At 40.9% G+C, this 18,791-nt stretch overlaps 1 protein-coding gene across 4 annotated transcripts in view; it reads left to right on the top strand.

Moving 5' to 3' along the window:
• AFAP1 (actin filament associated protein 1) overlaps nucleotides 1–18,791 on the top strand; it is a 169,808-nt gene that overhangs the window by 77,924 nt on the left and 73,093 nt on the right. For all 4 annotated transcript variants that reach the window (XR_012639367.1, XM_074951743.1, XM_074951744.1 and 1 more), the window contains exon 4: nucleotides 157–263. Coding sequence is in view for 3 of the 4 variants with exons in the window: in XM_074951743.1 (XP_074807844.1) it covers nucleotides 157–263 (107 nt within the window). In the remaining variant the exon portion in view is untranslated. The remainder of the gene's footprint in view (nucleotides 1–156; nucleotides 264–18,791) is intronic.

The following is an 18,791-nucleotide window of genomic DNA, read 5'->3' as shown; positions in this document are numbered from 1 at the left end:
ATGCTAAAAACAAATGTTCAGATAAAAATGTTTCAGAAGTTCTTTGAAATGGAGAACTAAGAGATTGTGTGAATAAGTAAATAGATATAGTGGAGCAGTGTCCCATCTTAATACTTTGGTTTACTGTCTTATGTGTCATGCATTTTTTTCCTGCAGGTTTTGAAATAAAAGAACATGTACAGAAACAAGAAGTTTCCAATAGTTTGCCTAGTTTGCCTGCCCCACCTCAGATGCCTCTACCAGAGATACCTCAGCAATGGCTGGTATGTGTTAATTTAACTGTACATTCAGCCCGTAGAAAATATTTCCTTACTATTGTTGTGATAACCATTAACACAAATAATTAAAAGAAAGCTACTCTCATTTTCCTCAGGATAGCTCAGCATGACGATACTTTTCTTTTTGCAATATATAATTAACAAAATAGAGGCCCAGAGTCTGAAAAATCAAACCGGCTTGCAGGGGAAGAAAGGACTTTAATGCTGTCCAATGTAGTTCGCTTTCTAGAACAGGAAATTCTCTGAAAGAGTAAAATTTTAAGTTTCTAGTGATGTTTATAGAAAATATGAGAGCTGGACTGAGATCTGCATTGAAAATCATCCAGCTGGAAGCAGCTGTTTTGCTGAAAAGTAACCTAATTATAAACAAGTTTTAGTCATTCTTTATTATTGACTTGACAATAGCTTAGAAGAAAATAATGTAAGTAGGTTCCTAGCAGTGACTCTGCAAAGCATTGCTTTGGACTGTTTTGACAACAACTTTAGCCCTGATATTAGAGAGGATTAATTATTGATAAATTGTGCTGCTTCTTACTTATTCCTGATCAACTTCCTAATGAAAGGTATTAGATGAGTCCCCACTAAGGAGATGTACTTTTTATAAAGTATCTATGTTTAGCTTGCAATGCAGAATTCAGTGTTCCCAAGGTGTGCGAGAGAGGCTGGATGACCTTAGGATGTTTTTTTAATCTCTTTTCAAATTACCGGATTGACATTTTTGTTTTACTCACTTTATAAGGCAGTGATGTAATGCATCAGACCAGTGTGCCATTATTCTCCATTATTCATCTTGAGACGGTGGACAGTATGAAATGCTTCAGAGGAAGGTGCAGAAATCCCCATAGTGGACAGTTTTGGAATAACCTGATCATCAGAGTAGTTTCTTCCTAACCGCAGTCAGTGTTTTGGCTTATGTCTTGAAACAAAATTTTAAAAAATCCTATCTAGTATAACTGTGGATGTTCTTAAACCACAAATATTTATGCTAGTGATAGCCATGTAACTAATTTATATATAAAATCTGGCAATACTCAGCAAAAATGTGTGCTAATATTCTTTGCAGGTAACTATATAGAATTATTATGCAATAGATTTGAGTGAATGCAAAAATGCACATTAATATGCACTGGACTCTGGAGAACCTATTCCATGGTTATAGTGTTTGATAATAAAACGTACAAGAAGTGCATAAAATAAAATCCAGTGGAAATTATTGAAGACATACAAGAAAATCACAAAAAAATATATGCACATGCCTGCAGATTTTTGAAGATGTAGCCTTCAAGTGCTAATCCCGTAAAATCAAGCCAACTTAATTCTTTATTTTCCAGTACGCATGTAGGCTCCATTCAGTAAATTGGCTGCAGAAACTGCCGCCAAACTAAGCTCTTCTGTTGGTTGAAAAGAAATTTGCCTGATTCTCGTCTTTCTTATACCAATGTATAAATATAGTTAAAACTAAAAAAGCTGTACGGGGGATGAGCTATAAATAGGGCCCAATATGTCGACAATTTCTGCAGCAGTTAAATTCTTTTGAATTCTGAAGTAACATAATTATTGCTGGAAGATATTGTGAAAATTGACTTTGAAATTGAGCCAGTTAGAGCCAGGGGGCCTGTGACTGAAAGTTCTAAACAGGACTGATTCCCACTGCAACGAGAAAGGGATTCTTCTGAGTGCCAAGTGAGTCTGTGGAATCGGACACCTTCAATTAAGGATCGAGGAATATTGCAAAATTATAGTGTTTTGTATGCCTGGTCTTTTCTTAACTTAGTACTTCCTAGCATGCTTGGCTGGGGGGAAGAGAGAAAGAATGATGGTGAGAGGGACCCACCTCCAGTGCTGTCCCATGAGCCCACGGCATCCTAACTGAAGCTCCTATGTTTCCAACAGATCAAAATGAGTTGATGAAAGAAGGTAGAAGATAGAGCTTTGCAAATACATTGTGCATGGCAAACAGCTTTGGCTGTTTATTTTCTCACACAAACATTTCCCCATTACACTGTTATTTTACTGTATGTTTTTATTACTTTGCTTTCTTCCACCCCTTTACTATGGTAAAAAGGAGCTCCTGTCAATCCCTTCTTCCAGTCCCCCTTTCCAATCCCTCTTCAGGGATCCCCTCTCATGAGAGTTTTCTCAAACAGGAATTGGGCTTCCTTCTTTGACTAGGAGCCATAGAGTCCTAGGGGAAGGGTTTCTATTTGAGATATTTTCTCATTTCCCAACAACAGGGCAGATGGATGCCCATTTTAGATCTCAGAGAATTGAATATCTTCGTACATTATTCGAGATTCCGGATGACAACTCTGGTCTCTATAATCCCCTTCCTCAATGAAGATGACTGGTTTGCAGCTTTCAGTTTGAAGGATACCTCTTTTCGTATAGACATCCACCTAGCCCACAGGACATTTCTGTGCTTTACAGTGAGCCTAGAACATTACCAATACAGAGTCCTTCTTTTCGGCTTACTCAGTGGTCCCAGGAGTGTTCATGAAGGCGCTTGCCATGGTAGCGGCGCACTGTCGTCATCAGGGCAGCCTTGATGTTACCTTACCTCAACAACTGGCTGCTTACGGGTCATTCATCCCAGGAAGTCCAGTCACTGGCACACTCCCTCCTAAGAGTCCTACAATCCTTAGGACTTTGAGTAAACTTAGAAAAGTCCACTTTAATCCCAACACAGGTTATAGAATTTGGTGGAGCGAAGCTGGAGTGGACAACTGCCAAAGCCAGTTTACCTCAAGATAGGTTCCTTGTGTTAAGGAACGTAATTGTCTGACTCCAAATAAGCCCAGAGGACAACCTGTTCCTGCCTAGTTCTTCTAGGCCTCATGGCTGCCTGCACATAGGTAGAACCCTTCTCAAGGCTCCACCATAGTTGCCTCTAAGCTTGGCTTCATACAGTCTATTGATAGCTTCTTGATACCCTATAATCATGAGATTTCTGAAAGGCTTTATTCAGAACCTTCCCTCCTGTGTCAGCACCAACTCCTAGTTAGGATTTCAACCTGGTGTTGGCAGCACTTATGAATTTGCCACTTGAGCCCTTGGCTTCCTGCTCACTTCTCCATCTAACCATGATGGCCTTCCTTAAAGCAGTAATTTCCACTTGGAGAGTAGGGGAATTTGCAGCTCTTACGGCATATCTCATAAGGACAAAGTGACCCTAAAGTTATTTCCCAAGTTCATCACAAAGGTTCCCTCTGAATTCCACCTGAATCAGACTGTTCATGTGCTAGTGTTCTATCAGGAACCTCACGTTTCCAGAGCGGACAGGAAGCTACATTCCCTGGTCATTCATGGAACTCCGACTTTCTACCTGTACAGGACTAAGCCCTTCAGAAAATCCCTGAGATCGTTCATCTCATTCACTGAGCAGATGAAAAGGAAGCAATTTAATCTCAAATACTTTTGAAATGGATCTTGTATCCAACTTATGAACAGATGGAAGACTCTTCTCCTCAGCGTTTAAGGACCCACTCTACTAGAGCACACACTGTCTCAGTATTTTGTCACCAAAGTGTGCCTCTAGAGGAAATCTGTAGTGGCAACATGGAGCTCATTGCACACCTTTACCAGACACTATGCCTTGAACCGGGCTTCTTTACTTGATGCATACTTTGGCACCACAGTGCTTCAATCTGTGGTTCAGCATGGGTCCTTGCATCCCCTTCCTTATCAGTGAGTACTGCTTGTGAGTCACTGACAGTGAATACCCATAGGAACTGGCACTCAAAGAAGAAAGTACAGTTACTTACCTTACAGTAACTGGAGTTCTTCAAGATGTCGTTCCTAAGGGTATTCACAACCTGCCTTTTTTCCCCCTCTGCCTGGATCCTCCCTTTATTCAAGGTAGAGTAGGAACTGAATATCCAGATGGTCTGTGCTAACCCTTATGCCCTCAGTTCAGAGCTCAAGGAGGCACAGGATGCAGGCATAGATTAACGGGCATTGCTAATAAAGAATCTTCCAGTCTTGGGTGCATGGTGTGCATGCACACCTATAGTGACCACACATCTTGAAGAACTCTAGTTATTAAAAGGTAAGTAACCTTCCTTTCTAGCCTGAGTACTTGAGTATGTCTTGGTGTACATTTTCCCTATTGTTAAATTTCTACTATTTCTCTTGTAGAAGATGCTGTTGCTGTGACACTGCAAACAATGGTCCTTGCTCATGGGTTTGGAGTAACAAAGGAGACGATGCTCCATGTCCTGCTCAACTGCTGCTGGTTTATCACCTAGGATCCCACTACTGTGGCATCATCAAGCAGCTTTAAAAATAACTTTCCAGTGAAGCAATGACATAATATCCTGTAGGTCCTGCTGTTCAGATATTCCTAAGGAAGACTAGCATAAATTACCCACAGCATGACAGAACACATATAACTTCCATGCATTAGGTTGTGTGACAGAGTTGGGCCAGATGGCTACAGGAGAGTGATAGAAGGCAGATATATTAGCCCCAGGCTAAGTAGGTCCCTTTTCCCTGGGTAAGGTAACAGGGAAGGTTCCAGAACAATCAGGAAACTGGAAACAATAATTGGAAACAATTAAGACAGACAGGCTGATTAGAACACCTGCAGCCAATCAAGAAGCTGCTAGAATTAATTAAGGCAGGCTAATCAGGGCACCTGGGTTTAAAAAGGAGCTCACTTCAGTTTGTGGTGCGCATGTAAGGAGCTGGGAGCAAGAGGCGCTAGGAGCTGAGAGTGAAAGCACATACTGTTGGAGGACTGAGGAGTACAAGCATTATCAGACACCAGGAGGAAGGTCCTATGGTGAGGATAAAGAAGGTGTTGGATGGAGGCCATGGAGAAGTAGCCCAGGGAGTTGTAGCTGTCGCACAGCTGTTCCAGGAGGCACTCTAGACAGCTGCATTCCACAGGGCCCTGGGCTGGAACGCAGAGTAGAGGGTGGGCCCGGGTTCCCCCCAAACCTCCCAACTCCTGGTCAGACACAGGAGGAGTTGACCTGGACTGTGGGTTCATGAAAACGGCCAAACCAAGGGCTGCCGTGAAGCTCCAAGGCGAGCAAATCCGCCAATAAGCACAAGACCCACCAAGGTAGAGGAGGAACTTTGTCACAGTTGTCATAGTTCATCTGACTGTCAGTGATTTCAGAGATAATGCTCTGTGCAATCAAAAAAAAAATAAATAAAAAAAAAATCCAAGAGCACACACAGTTATTTTGCATTATTTCCACAGTGCATGCATATTTTTGTTTTTCCTGGAACACTGACAGCCTAACTATTTAACCACAACAAGTGTCCAGCAATGTGCCAGACTCCCTATAGGCATAAATCAAAAGAGTAGGTCAATTCTACGCCCTACACTTCCCCACGTACATACATACTTACTCTGTAGGAGTGTTCCATATAAATGGGCTTCCTATTGTTGGGAATCAGTTTGACAGCCTCCTTTTATCTTGCTCTCTGTCAGGTATACTCACAGACTTTTATTAGAAAATGCCAAAAAGGAGATGGTGCTCTAGGAGAAGAAAATCCGTAGTGAAATCAAAAGGATTTTTTAAAGTGAGATGTTGCAAATAACATGAATCACTCTGTAAACACAAAGTATGCCAACTCTCTGGGTTCTCTTTGGAACACACAGATAGGATTACGATATAAGAAAAATACACTTCTTGAATACTAAAGAGGAAATTGGGTCTCTTTATTTTATATCAAGACTTCTTCTAGGGTTCAATATTACTCATTACTGTCTGGTCTCCCTTATAAAAATAGAGTTCTACGACATTGTTACATATTTTTTCCTTTCAGAAAAATGTTGGAAATTAGCTTTTTTCCTTCCTTGTATTAAAAGGTCAAATTGTGTAAATTCAATAAAAGTTCATTGATTAAAGCCATTTGAGTATGGTTAAAAGCTGACTAATGATTTCAATTTAAAAGGACCTTGAATAGCATCTCCATAATTAACAATAATGCTAGATTTTTAGTACTGTAGATTCTGTTGGCAGCTTATTACTTTTAAGGCTACAGCCAAAGACACGCTAGTGGTTCATGAAGGAAAGAATAATTAAATTAATGGAAGTAAATGGTAAAGGGGATGTAATGCAACATGTGTTTACCAAAGGTAGATAATGCCAGACTAACCTGATTTCCTTCTTTGAGAAAATAACTGATTTTTTAGAAAAGGGAAGTGCAGTAGATCTGATATACTTAAAGCGTTTGCACAGTAGCACAAGGGAAATGATTAGTGAAATTAGGGGAGATGGGGCTTATTACAAGAATTGTAAGATGAATAAGGAACTGGCTAAAGGGGAGAAGGCAATGGGTTGTGCTGAAAGGTGGATTATCGGACTAGAAGGAGGTTACTAGTGAAATTCCTCAAAGGTTGGTCTTCCGACCAATCTTATTCAATATTTTTGTTAATGGCTTTAGCTCAAAGGATTTGCTAATGGGTAATAATACAAAGTTGGGAGTTATTGTCAATGCAGAGGAGGTCCAAATATTATACAGGAAGATCTAATTTTGGTTGTTGGGTTTAGTGTTCAGGTACTGTGTGGTGTTGGTGGCCTGTGATATACAGTCAGTAGGACGAGGTGTTTGGTGGCTCCTTCTGGCCTTAGACTCTGTGACTCTAATACTGTTTGTACATTTACTAACGTGTCTTTTTTCAGAGTAACAGCCGTGTTAGTCTGTATTCGCAAAAAGAAAAGGAGTACTAGTGGCACCTTAGAGACTAACCAGTTTATTTGAGCATAAGCTTTCGTGAGCTACAGCTCACAAATACAGAACGACATATTACAAAGACAAATGACTAGATTAAATCTGTTTTTAGTAGCGAAGGTAACATTAGTGATCATTGTGTCTGGGTTTCCCCTCCCCACACCACAATATAAAAATACCATTCCCAAATTATTTCTTTATGTTACCATAGTGTATTAAAAAGAATACTTTAAATATTCTTAAAAGACACTAGAAAAGAATTTTATTAAAAATTCTGATTCCCCCCCCAAACTACAATATTAAACCTAGTGCTTCCCTATGAGGAGGCTAACTTCAATTAATAGCATATTTACATTTTCAGATGAATGTAGAAGTAACACATGTTCAGCATTAGACCCCCACAATCCAATTTGGCTCTTTTTCTTCACTTTTCTGTCTCTGACTTGTGTGCAGTAGTGCTGATATGTGATCTGGAAATATGCTTGCGTTTACTGATCACTCTGCAACTGTCACTATGTTTTACTTCCTCATTTACAATGACAGTATGACCCATTCTTCTTGATTTGAGTTTCCATGTGGCAAATTGTACGCTGTTCTCTTGGAAGCCCTGATAGCTCCTGGCTCTACAACTCCCTTTCTTAATAGCTCTGACCTCACTCCAAATTTCTTTCCAAGCAAGCACAAGAAATGTTCCAGACCTGTCTTTTCTTCGCCCCACCACCACCTCGAACTGAACCTAGCTAGGGACTTTGCTTCTTGGCTTGAGCTCCTTTATCAACAGTCTTGTATGCTTCAGGCTGGCACCAGTTCTTTCCCCAAGTATTTCAGATTTCCCTCTGCCATGGGGCTATGAAAGTGGCTAAGTAGTGTCTGTCTTCCTCTTTTTATGGACCAACCAACTTTCCTCTTCTCCTTCAAATGTCTCCAAAATGCTTTTCTTCTGGGATGCATGTCAGTGATGCCTTATGCAAGATTACAAGACCACTTCATCTCCACCCCTGGTTTTATCTATGCCTATATAAGACCAAAGTCCAGTGGAGGGACCTCAGCATATTCTGTGTCTGTATAGTGTCATGTACATTGCTGGTATTTAATGAAAGGGTAGGCTTTGACTTGTAGCCATGCTGTTGGGAGTTGTTATCCAGGTAGCCCCCCATTCAGTAAGGTTCTAGATACAGAGATGTCAAGAGGTTCTCTTCAAAATGCAGGAAATACCACCCCTCTTTAATCAGGTATATTTTGCATGCTTGCTTCTTTCAGAGAATTTGCAGTGCTTCACTGTAGTCTGTAAGCAGTTGTTTCATGGCTGGTCCCAGCTACCTTTCTTTGTCTGGTCCCTGAGGTACCTTCCAGCCATTGGGGGATGTAGAGGAATTTGAATATTGTTGTTGAATGTTAAGATGACAGAGCCTGAGTAAATTGAATATATATATTCCAATAAATACAGATCTGCATTCAATTGTTGGTTTCAAATCAGATTATTAGTTCATAAATGGTAATATTTAAAAGACTATGTTTCTAGCCTACAACTGGTATGATTTTTTATAAAATCTTTTTTGCAAATATTGAAGTTAAAATAAGTTAAATGTAGAAGGCTGACTTCCGGATTATGAGTTTCTACAAAACATGTGTGGCACTCAGAGGAATATGTTAAAGAGTTATTGTTTACAAAGTGCAAACACTTTGCAGCCATATAAATGATGATGTCCCTCCCCCAAACAGTTGACAATATAACTCAGACTTATACATAAGTTATAACAACAGCTAGCTGCTCAAATGCTGAGGCAGGATGGTCTTGTGTTTAAAGCACAGGGCTGGGAGTCAGAGCTAGATTCTGTCCCTGGGTCTGCCACTGACCTCACTGTATGTTGCAGTGCTCAAGATTGGAGGTGGTAATTCCGTGGGTCGCCATGACCAGGGTAACATTTGTCAGCATGGGGAGCAGCATCGTGACCACATAGGCATGGAAAAGGCTGATTCTTGCATCTATTGGTATTCTTGCAGCTAATCTTGAGTATCCAATTACAGTGAAGACTCTGGAAGGAACCCAAACCTGTGTATGTTCCAGTGACTGGAGGACAGCCTTCCTCAACTGAAGATGATTGGCTGGTTCTTTGAAATTTTTTTTCCCCTTCTAGCCATGTCTTTGTTAAATGTGCATGTGTAACTGGTTCTGTGGGTCTGGGTCCAGAGATCATCTGGGGAGGCGTTTGCATAAGTAAATGAAGCTAAAAAATTCAGACTTTGGATGCCTACAGTTTCTGTCCTTTCTTCTGGCTATGTTGTCCTTCAGAATTCTGTTCCCTTTGCCATTCTTATGTTTTCCCTGATACTTGAATTGGTCTTGGGTATTATTATTATTTTTATTTTGTTTTATTTTATTTTATTTATTATTCTTTAATTCACATTTGTATATAGCATCATAGGAATGTCTTTGATTAAGTGATCTAATTCTGAGACTTTTATGACACCCTTTTATGAAGAATAACATAAATTGAATCCTATTTCAAAGCTTTCTTCTTCTCCAGCCTGCAAGGGCATACAGTCTTGGATTGGCTTTTACTACAGTTCAGCCATTTGCTCAATCCATTACAGTTAGGGTTTACAGTTGACTCAAATTGCTCTACTAAAGGCATATATAGTGACCTAACTGTCTGTCTAAATGAAGCAGAATGTCACCTCTTCTAATTGTATTAGATCTGTTGGTGAACTTCGACCCACTGGACTATAAGAGTGTTATTTTGCTTGTTGCTGCCATTGCTTTTCTAGATCAATGGCTCTCAACCTTTTCAGACTGCTGTACCCCTTTCAGGAGGCTGATTTGTCTTGCGTACCCCCAAGTTTCACCTCATTTAAAAACTACTTGCTTACAAAATTAGACCAAAAAATACAAAAGTGTCACAGCACCCTTTTACTGAAAAATGCTTACTTTCTCATTTTTACCATATAATTATAAAATAAATTGTGACCCCTGGGTTGAGAAACACTGATATAGTATGTACAGCAGTATAAACAAGTCAGTGTCTGTATGAAATTTTAGTTTGTACTGACTTCGCTAGCGCTTTTCATGTAGCCTGTTGTAAAACTAGGCAAATATCTAGATGAGTTGACGTACTCCATTGAAGACCTCTGAGTACCCCCAGGGGTACACGTTCCCTTGGTTGCGATCCACAGCTTGTACTCTCATTTACTGTGGTCGGGTCTCATCATGTTACCAGTTTCTTATTGCTATGTCATCCCTATCCATGGAATGACATACCTTCTGTTGCTAATTTCTTATTGCCATGTCTTCCCTATCCATGCGATGCCATTCCTGAGCTGGTTTCCTCTTTTAAACTTGCTTAAACTTAAAGGTGAAATTTTCCAAAGCACTCATCACTGGCCTAACTTTGCTCCCACTGAAGTCAATGATATAACTCCTGTTGCTTTCAATGGGGGCAGAGTTAGGACAATGCTGGCCACTTGTGAAAATCCTACCCAAATTCTCCTCCTGTTTTGTTTCATTTTTTAAAAGAAAACTCTTCACTATATCATGCTGTGGACAAACCTTCACAGAATAATGGTATAATTTAATTGGCATTACCCTGTCCATTCTCTCTTCTTCTCCCTGTGTCTGCTGTTTCTTGTCTTAACCCCTCATCATGCCATCTGCATAAATACCTTGTAAGCTCCTTCAGGAGGAAAGTGCCTAGCACAGTTAGAATAAAAAATCAGTAATCACGTCTGACTGGTACTTTCACAGAGACTATAATTTAAATCCATCTTCCTGGGATTTATATCGAGGTATTTGCCAGAATTCTGATTAAGGACCATCGCTCTTCTCTTTAACTTGAACCTTTTTGGTACATAGACCAATTCTTATTGATTTTATATACAAATTTGTTCTGCCTTTTCTTTATTTTCTGGGTTCTTCACCTGTATATTTCCAGTTGTCTAAGTGACACCTCCAAGTGGATATGTATTAATCTTTCATTATTAATCCTAAATAAAACAGAAATTTAATTTTTTTCATTCTTTTTACTTTTGAATCTCTGAGGTAAATTAATTCCACATTTCTTCTGTCACTGTGCCATGGAGTTCAGGTGTAACTCTTGCCTGCCTTTTGTCATTTAAGTGGTGTACACTGTACTTGAGTTTTGCAAATTTTATTTAATAAATATCTCAAATTCTGTACTGGGCTACAATCTGATCCCTGGGGAGCATGTATTGCGATTACCCGACATTGTGAGGTAGGGATCCCTTCCTATGTGTTTTGCTTTTACCATCAGTCTCTTGGCTGTCTTTACTGCCAACTCTGTCTTCTTATTCCTTTTTGGGTATCTAGAGGAAGATACCTTGTGCTCAAATTCCCATTTGGCGCTGAATTGTTTGTTTTAATTCTGGTGCAGTGTACTGTTACTGTCTGAGCATAGCATGCCAAGTATGCCATACCTTGCAAAATGCAACTTCCATTTCCTAATCACAGTCCTTGCCTGAGTGTCCTCTAGAGAGATCACTTCTCAGAAATTGGAGAAGTAGTCTACTGTAACCATGTGGTTCCTGTCATTAAAAGTGAACGGGTCTGTGCCAGTCTTTCCCCAGGGTTGGGTGGGATTTCATGAAGCTATAGAGTCTCCATCTGTTGTTAGTCCCTATACTCTTTGCACACCTCACACGGTTGCGTATACACTCTCTGTTGGGCATTCATTAGACACTCTCTGTTGGCCATTAGACACGTTCCCTGTTTCATTTCATATAAGCCGCTGTCCCCAGGTGTGAAGTGTGTATCCATCTCATTATGTCAGCTCTTAACTCTGCTGGAATTACTGCTTTGTCTCCTTTAAACAAGATCCTGTCCTGCATGTACAGCTGATGATTCACCTGGTTGTAGTGGGTAAACTCCTGTGGCATTTGCTCCTTGCAATGTGGCCAACCCTGCAGTATGACCTTGCATTTTTTTTAAACTGCATGTAGTACCCAATGCTGTTTGGTGCTTTGTTGGAATGCCTGAAGCCTCTCGTCTGAGATTTGCAGGTACTCTGATAGACTCTGTGTCCTGTTCCACAGTTATTTGTATTGTAGTCTGGGAAGTATGCCCTGCTAGGCAGTGCTTAATTTGTGCCAGGGCTTGCCAGAGCTAAGCCCCAGCACGTCTAGGCTTGGCGGTTCCTAGCCCCAGCGCTTCAGTTATGAATGTAAAAAAATTGCTTGAGCCCTGGCACCTCTTAATTTGCATCTGCCACTAGTAGTGACTTTCTTGGTCAGTATATCATCCTTGCACTAGAGTCTTTGCCAATCATCTGTAGTCCCTCCAAGTCCCATGCCGTTTGCTACAGATAGGAAATGAAGAATACTCTAGCCAGGTAAGACTGTAACTACTTAATCTGTAGTGTTTGGCTAGAACAAAATAGAAATTTAGCAAGGACATAGAGGCATCATAGCTACTCTTACAGAAAGTGTAATAGCTTCTTTAATGACTCTGGGTAGTCAGGTTGTCAGGATGCACTTCATTTAAAGGTAGTAACATAATACCAACTTAAATATTAGAAGATATATGACAGATAGAAAAGTAAAAATATAGGAGCAATTTGTCTAGTTGTGCAGGGTTACCTGATTTTCATCAGACTTAATCATCTTATCTAATAAGCAAGCTAGTTGCATTTGGGGATGCTTGTCGTTTGCAGATGAATTAATAAAGTTTTATTGAAATCAGATGTTCTGTTTTGATGCATTCCATGTAAGTTCTGCTCTTGAAAAGTTGCCAGAAAAATTTACAACTTTATAGTGAATTGAAATGCAACAATGCAACTAGCAATAACATGTTTTTTAAAAAAATAATTATAAATATCAATAACATCAGAATGTCTGTATTTAGATTCATACATTTTTGATTTGCTGTACAAAGCATTAGGAGTGCCAGATCTCATAGAAAACACAGGGGTTTACAGTACAGACTTTGAATGTGGTCTATGTTTCTGCTTTAAAAAAAAAAAAAGACAAAAGCAAGCTGTCTCACTTTAGTCAGAAAACATTATAATGGACATTTTTGAAAAGTGCCTTCAGTTGTTTCTACTATTTGTGCCTCTTTCAAAAGCCATTGTGCTGGGGGATTTTCATTGTTTTTAAAACTTTGTCTATGGCAAGAACTGCAAAATACATTTCAGAAACCAGGGCCCCGTTAATTCAGAAATGGATTCCATCTGTGTTGACATTGGCTGCACATGTTTACCCGCTCCAGCTGTGTGAAGTAACCAGTGCTCTAAAGGGGTCGAATTCAGACAAGCACCATTTGTGTTTCATTTCCCTTCTTTTTTTTCCCACTTTCTTTTTGAATAACATTTAGACTAAAAACAAGCATTTTTCAGTTCTCTATTGGAATCTCTTATTTATTGCTGAATAAAAGATAGCTTAGAAGCCTTGTGTCTGTGCTGCATCAAAATATGCATGACTCTCTAGACCAAAATTTCCTAGATGAATTGGTTTAATAATAGGAAGTTCATACATATACATATGATCTCACACACACACAATGGGAAAATAGTTAAAGGCTAGACTGGGACATTAAAGTCTTCCTGGGCAAGGGGAGGCACACATCCAAGAGCAGACCAGGGAGCAAACTGACCCTAAGAGTCACAATTCATTATTTAGTTTTGCCCCTTGCTCCAAAGAGAGGTAATCTGCAACTGATATAAACCAGTAGGAAATTACTTCCCCCTCTTCCCTGCCTCAGCAGAACAAAGCTCTGTCCACTTGTGTGAGAGGGGCAATGTCAGCCCCACAGAGGCTGCTGTCCACACTGTGTGGTGTCCCGCAATGCAGGTAGCTCATAGCTAGCACCCGTTTGCTCCCTTGTGAAAATGCATAGGGCGACAGGCAATCTTGCCCTCAATGCGCTCTCAGTTTTTCAGCATTAGGTATCCAACATTGGTTGATCTAATTGGTTGTCTATTAGAAAAGCTGGATGAGCACAAGTCCATGGGGCCGGATGCGCTGTATCCGAGGGTGCTAAAGGAGTTGGTGGATGTGATTGCAGAGCCATTAGCCATTATCTTTGAAAACTCATGGTGATCGGGGGAGGTCCCGGACGACTGGAAAAGGCTAATGTAGTGCCCATCTTTAAAAAAGGGAAGAAGGAGGATCCGGGGAACTACAGGCCACTCAGCCTCACCTCAGTCCCTGGAAAAATCATGGAACAGGTCCTCAAGGAATTAATTTTGAAGCACTTAGAGGAGCGGGAAGTGATCAGGAACAGTCAGCATGGATTCACCAAGGGCAAGTCATGCCTGACTAACCTAATTGCCTTCTATGACAAGATAACTGACTTTGGGGATGAGGGGAAAGCAGTGGATGTGTTATTCCTTGACTTTAGCAAAGCTTTTGATACGGTCTCCCACAGTATTCTTGCCAGAAAATTAAAGAAGTTATGGGCTGGATGAATGGACTATAAGATGGATAGAAAGCTGGCTAGGTCATCGACTCAATGGGTAGTGATCGATGGCTCTATATCTAGTTGGCAGCTGGTATCAAGTGGAGTGCCCAAGGGTCGGTCCTGGGGCCGGTTTTGTTCAATATCTTCATTAATGATCTGGAGGATGGCGTGGATTGCACCCTCAGCAAGTTTGCAGATGACATTAAACTGGGAGGAGTGGTAGATACACTGGAGGGTAGGGATAGGATACAGAGGAACCAAGACAAATTAGAGAATTGGGCCAAAAGAAATCTGATGAGGTTCAACAAGGACAAGTGCAGAGTCCTGCACTTAGGACGGAAGAATCCTATGCACCGCTACAGACTAGGGACCGAATGGCTCGGCAGCAGTTCTGCAGAAAAGGACCTAGGGGTTACAGCAAAAAGAACGAGGACTACTTGTGGCACCTTAGAGACTAACAAATTTATTTGGGCATAAGTTTTGTGGGCCAAAACCCACTTCATCAGATGCATGGAGTGGAAAATACAGTAGAAAGATAGATAGATAGATATAAAAAGAAAAGGAGTACTTGTGGCACCTTAGAGACTAACCAATTTATTTGAGCATAAGCTTTCTTGAGCTACAGCTCACTTCATCGGATGCATTGTCAAATTGTCAAAGTCAGATTCAAGACTCACAAAATTTGTCAGACCACTCTGTTTATTAGCAAAGCGCTTTGCCAATGCACCCAGATATGTGAGCCTCCTGCAAAAGCTCAAGCTAACTTATTTAACATAAGAGACAAAAGGAAGCAGAAACTGACAAATATACATATCTTATTTGCACACTAATGTTTACCAATCTCCTAGCTCAGTAGGAGCTCTAAGTTAATTAGTTTGAGGACCCATTGTCTCACACTCCTTAATGTTTCTCTTCCTGACAACTATATTTCAACAAACCCTTCAAGCAGCATTTCTTTAATGAATTATAATTTCAATATAATTCATTCTACTTTCACAATCCCTCCTTTTGGTCAAGCTACGCAATGACCAACAATTACTGGGTTCCACATATCAATCGTTCTTTATCTCTTTGTTCATCAGTAATATTTAAAATCATCAAATTAGCACTCTGGTTTGGGGCAGCTATCTGTGTCGCATTCCTGACACAATTTTGGCTAGAACAGGAAAGTAACTGAAAACATACAAAAATTATTAGGATTCCAAACAGAAGAGTTAGGGCTCCCTGAAACAACCAGTTTCCTGTGCCAGAGAAATTGAAAAGGTTACTTAGCCACTTCCATAAAGAACTTGGCTCTTTGTGGGGAAGATATGCGATTTGTTCTAAGTGGCTAGCACGATCTATTACCTCACTGGTGTTGTCTGGTATATACACACAGCAGTCTTTTCCAAATGAGAGCACAAGTCCCTCCTTTTGCCGCCAGCACTATGTCCAATGCCTGATGGTTTTGGAGGGCCATCTGTCGGATTGCCCCTGTTTCTTTGGCCAGGGCTCTTAAACTTTCTCCGATTTCATTTGCCATTATTTCAACTACTGCTTGTAACCTTAGGAGCCTTTTTGCATGGTGTATTACTCCCCCTAATGGTATTAAGGAACCGCCAATGGCCTCTTCCCAGGTTAAGGGGCTTATGTTATTTATATACCATTGGGCATCTGTTAAGTCCCTTCTTTTTCGCCTGAAATTGCGGAGGCGTTCTCGAGGGAAGGTTCCTAGCACTAAGAATTGTGGGAAGAGTTGGGTGGGATAACAGATTCCTGACCAATTAGCTGGTAGTGCGGTATAAGCTCTGGTCCCACACATCCAGTGATGGCCTATTAAGGCCAGGAAGGGTTGGTTGCACCCATTTGTCATACAGGTGTTTGCAAAGGAGGAGTAGTATCCCCCAAAGGGTACAGGGTAATTCTCCTTACGAGGAGTGGTGTTATTTGCATGACATTGAAAGATTGTATTGTTTTCACTAAGGTTACTGTAGGGGGAACATGAGATTGATTTCTCTGTTTGATCCCAGGTTGAGAAAAAATTCATATCTCCATACCCGGCCCTCCCCTTTTTAGTTTTGTTTGAATAATCCCATACACCATTGGCCACAATATGCTGAAGGCAATGGCTTTTCCCAGATCCAGCCCTGTCCCATTACATGCATCCGATGAAGTGAGCCGTAGGTCACGAAAGCTTATGCTCAAATTAATTGGTTAGTCTCTAAGGTGCCACAAGTACTCCTTTTCTTTTTGTGAATACAGACTAACATAGCTGCTACTCTGAAACCTAGATATATATAGATATATATATATACAGAGAACATGAAAAGATGGGGGTTGCCTTACCAACTCTAACAAGACAAATCAATTACAGTGGGCTATTATCAGCAGGAGGAAAAATCACTTTTAGAGTGGTAATCAGGATGACCCATTTCAAACAGTTGACAAGAAGGTGTGAGTAACAGTAGGGGGAAAATGAGCATAGGGAAATAGTTTTTAGTTTGTGTAATGACCCATCCACTCCCAGTCTTTATTCAGGCATAATTTGATGGTGTCCAGTTTGCAAATTATTTCCAGTTCTGCAGTTTCTCGTTGGAGTCTGTTTTTTGAAGTTTTTTTGTTGAAGAATTGCCACTTTTAGGTCTGTAATTGAGTGTCCAGGGAGGTTGAAGTCACTGACTGGTGTTTGAATTTTATAATTCTTGACGTCTGATTTGTGTCCATTTATTCTTTTGTGTAGAGACTGTCCGGTTTGGCCAGTGTACATGGCGGAGGGGCATTGCTGGCACATGATGGCATATTTCACATTGGTAGATGTGCAGGTGAACGAGCCCCTGAGGGTGTGGCTGATGTGATTAGGTCCAAGAAGTGGACAAGAAGGTGGATATGAGTCAACAGTGTGCCCTTGTTGCCAAGAAGGCTAACGGCATTTTGGGCTGTATAAGTAGGAGCATTGCCAGCAGATCGAGGGATGTGATCATTCCCTTCTATTTGGCATTGGTGAGGCCTCATCTGGAGTACTGTGTCCAGTTTTGGGCCCCACACTACAAGAAGGATGTGGAGAAATTGGAGAGAGTCCAGCGGAGGGCAATAAAAATGATTAGGGGACTGGAACACATGACTTATGAGGAGAGGTTGAGGGAACTGGGATTGTTTAGTCTACAGAAGAGAGGAATGAGGGGGGATTTGATAGCTGCTTTCAACTACCTGAAAGGTAATTCCAAAGAGGATGGATCTAGACTGTTCTCAGTGGTAGCAGATGACAGAACAAGGAGTAATGGTCTCAAGTTGCAGTGGGGGAGATTTAGGTTGGATATTAGGAAAAACCTTTTCACTGGGAGGGTGGTGAAACACTGGAATGCGTTCCCTAGGGAGGTGGTGGAATCTCCTTCCTTTGAAGTTTTTAAGGTCAGGCTTGACAAAGCCCTGGCTGGGATGATTTAGTTGGGGATTGGTCCTGCTTTGAGCAGGGGGTTGGACTAGACCTCCTGAGGTCCCTTCCAACCCTGATATTTTATGATTCTATGCAGCAACAGATAAACTTGAAAGATTATTTTATTTGGCCGATCATGTGTTCAGAGTAGGCCTGCAGTTTAGCAGAATCAGACAAGGTGTTTGTCTAAAAATGTAGTGTGACGAAGGCTGTCATCATGGGCTCATCAGAGGTGAGCATTGACAGCTCAATAGCGAATGATAGGTAGGTTGGGATTGACTATGAATTGCCTTGAAAGTGAATACAAGCAGCTTATGTTATGTGTGATAGAGAAGGGGAGCCAGTGGAGGGATGCAAAGAGACAGGTGACATGGTATGACATTCCAGGATTCAATCCAGACCAGTGAGGGGTTGTGTCACCACCTGCCTTGTATCCTGGCGTGCTTCACAATGCTTTGCTGCTGTACCTCCCAGCCTAGGCTCCTCACAAATAGCATGCAGGTCACACTCTGAGTGTCTGTATAGCTCCAGCCTGCCAGCACACTCCAGGCACACTCTGGCTTCCACCAGCCTTGGTTACCACTTGCAGGCTGACCCCAACACATTCTCAGTCCCAGATTTTCCCTAGAAAACATGTGTTCTGAAGTATCCAGCCCTCTCCAGTGATAGTTGAGATATTTTAGGTCCGATGTCCCTGTAAGAGAACAATATACAACAGTTCGCTACTTTAATTGAAGTTACCAAACAATTCACAACACAGGGTTAGTTTTGATTAAAAAATAAAATAAGTTTATTTTACTACAAAGAAAAAGATTTTAAAGGAGTACAGGTATAAGGAATTCAAGTCAGAAATGGTTACAAGAGAGATAAAGATAAAACACTTTCTGGTGCTAAAACTTAACAAAGTGGACTTCGTTCAAGATAAATTCTTACCACATGCTCCCAGCAACAAGGCTTACCAAATTTCAGGTCAGGATCTTTCCCAAAGTCAAAGGGCTGCTTCCTT

This window comes from Natator depressus, chromosome 4, assembly GCF_965152275.1.
Source record: "Natator depressus isolate rNatDep1 chromosome 4, rNatDep2.hap1, whole genome shotgun sequence".
In the NCBI taxonomy this organism is placed as follows: domain Eukaryota; kingdom Metazoa; phylum Chordata; order Testudines; family Cheloniidae; genus Natator; species Natator depressus.
Note: the sequence above shows the minus strand (reverse complement) of the source record. Positions and strands in the feature narration are given on the sequence as shown.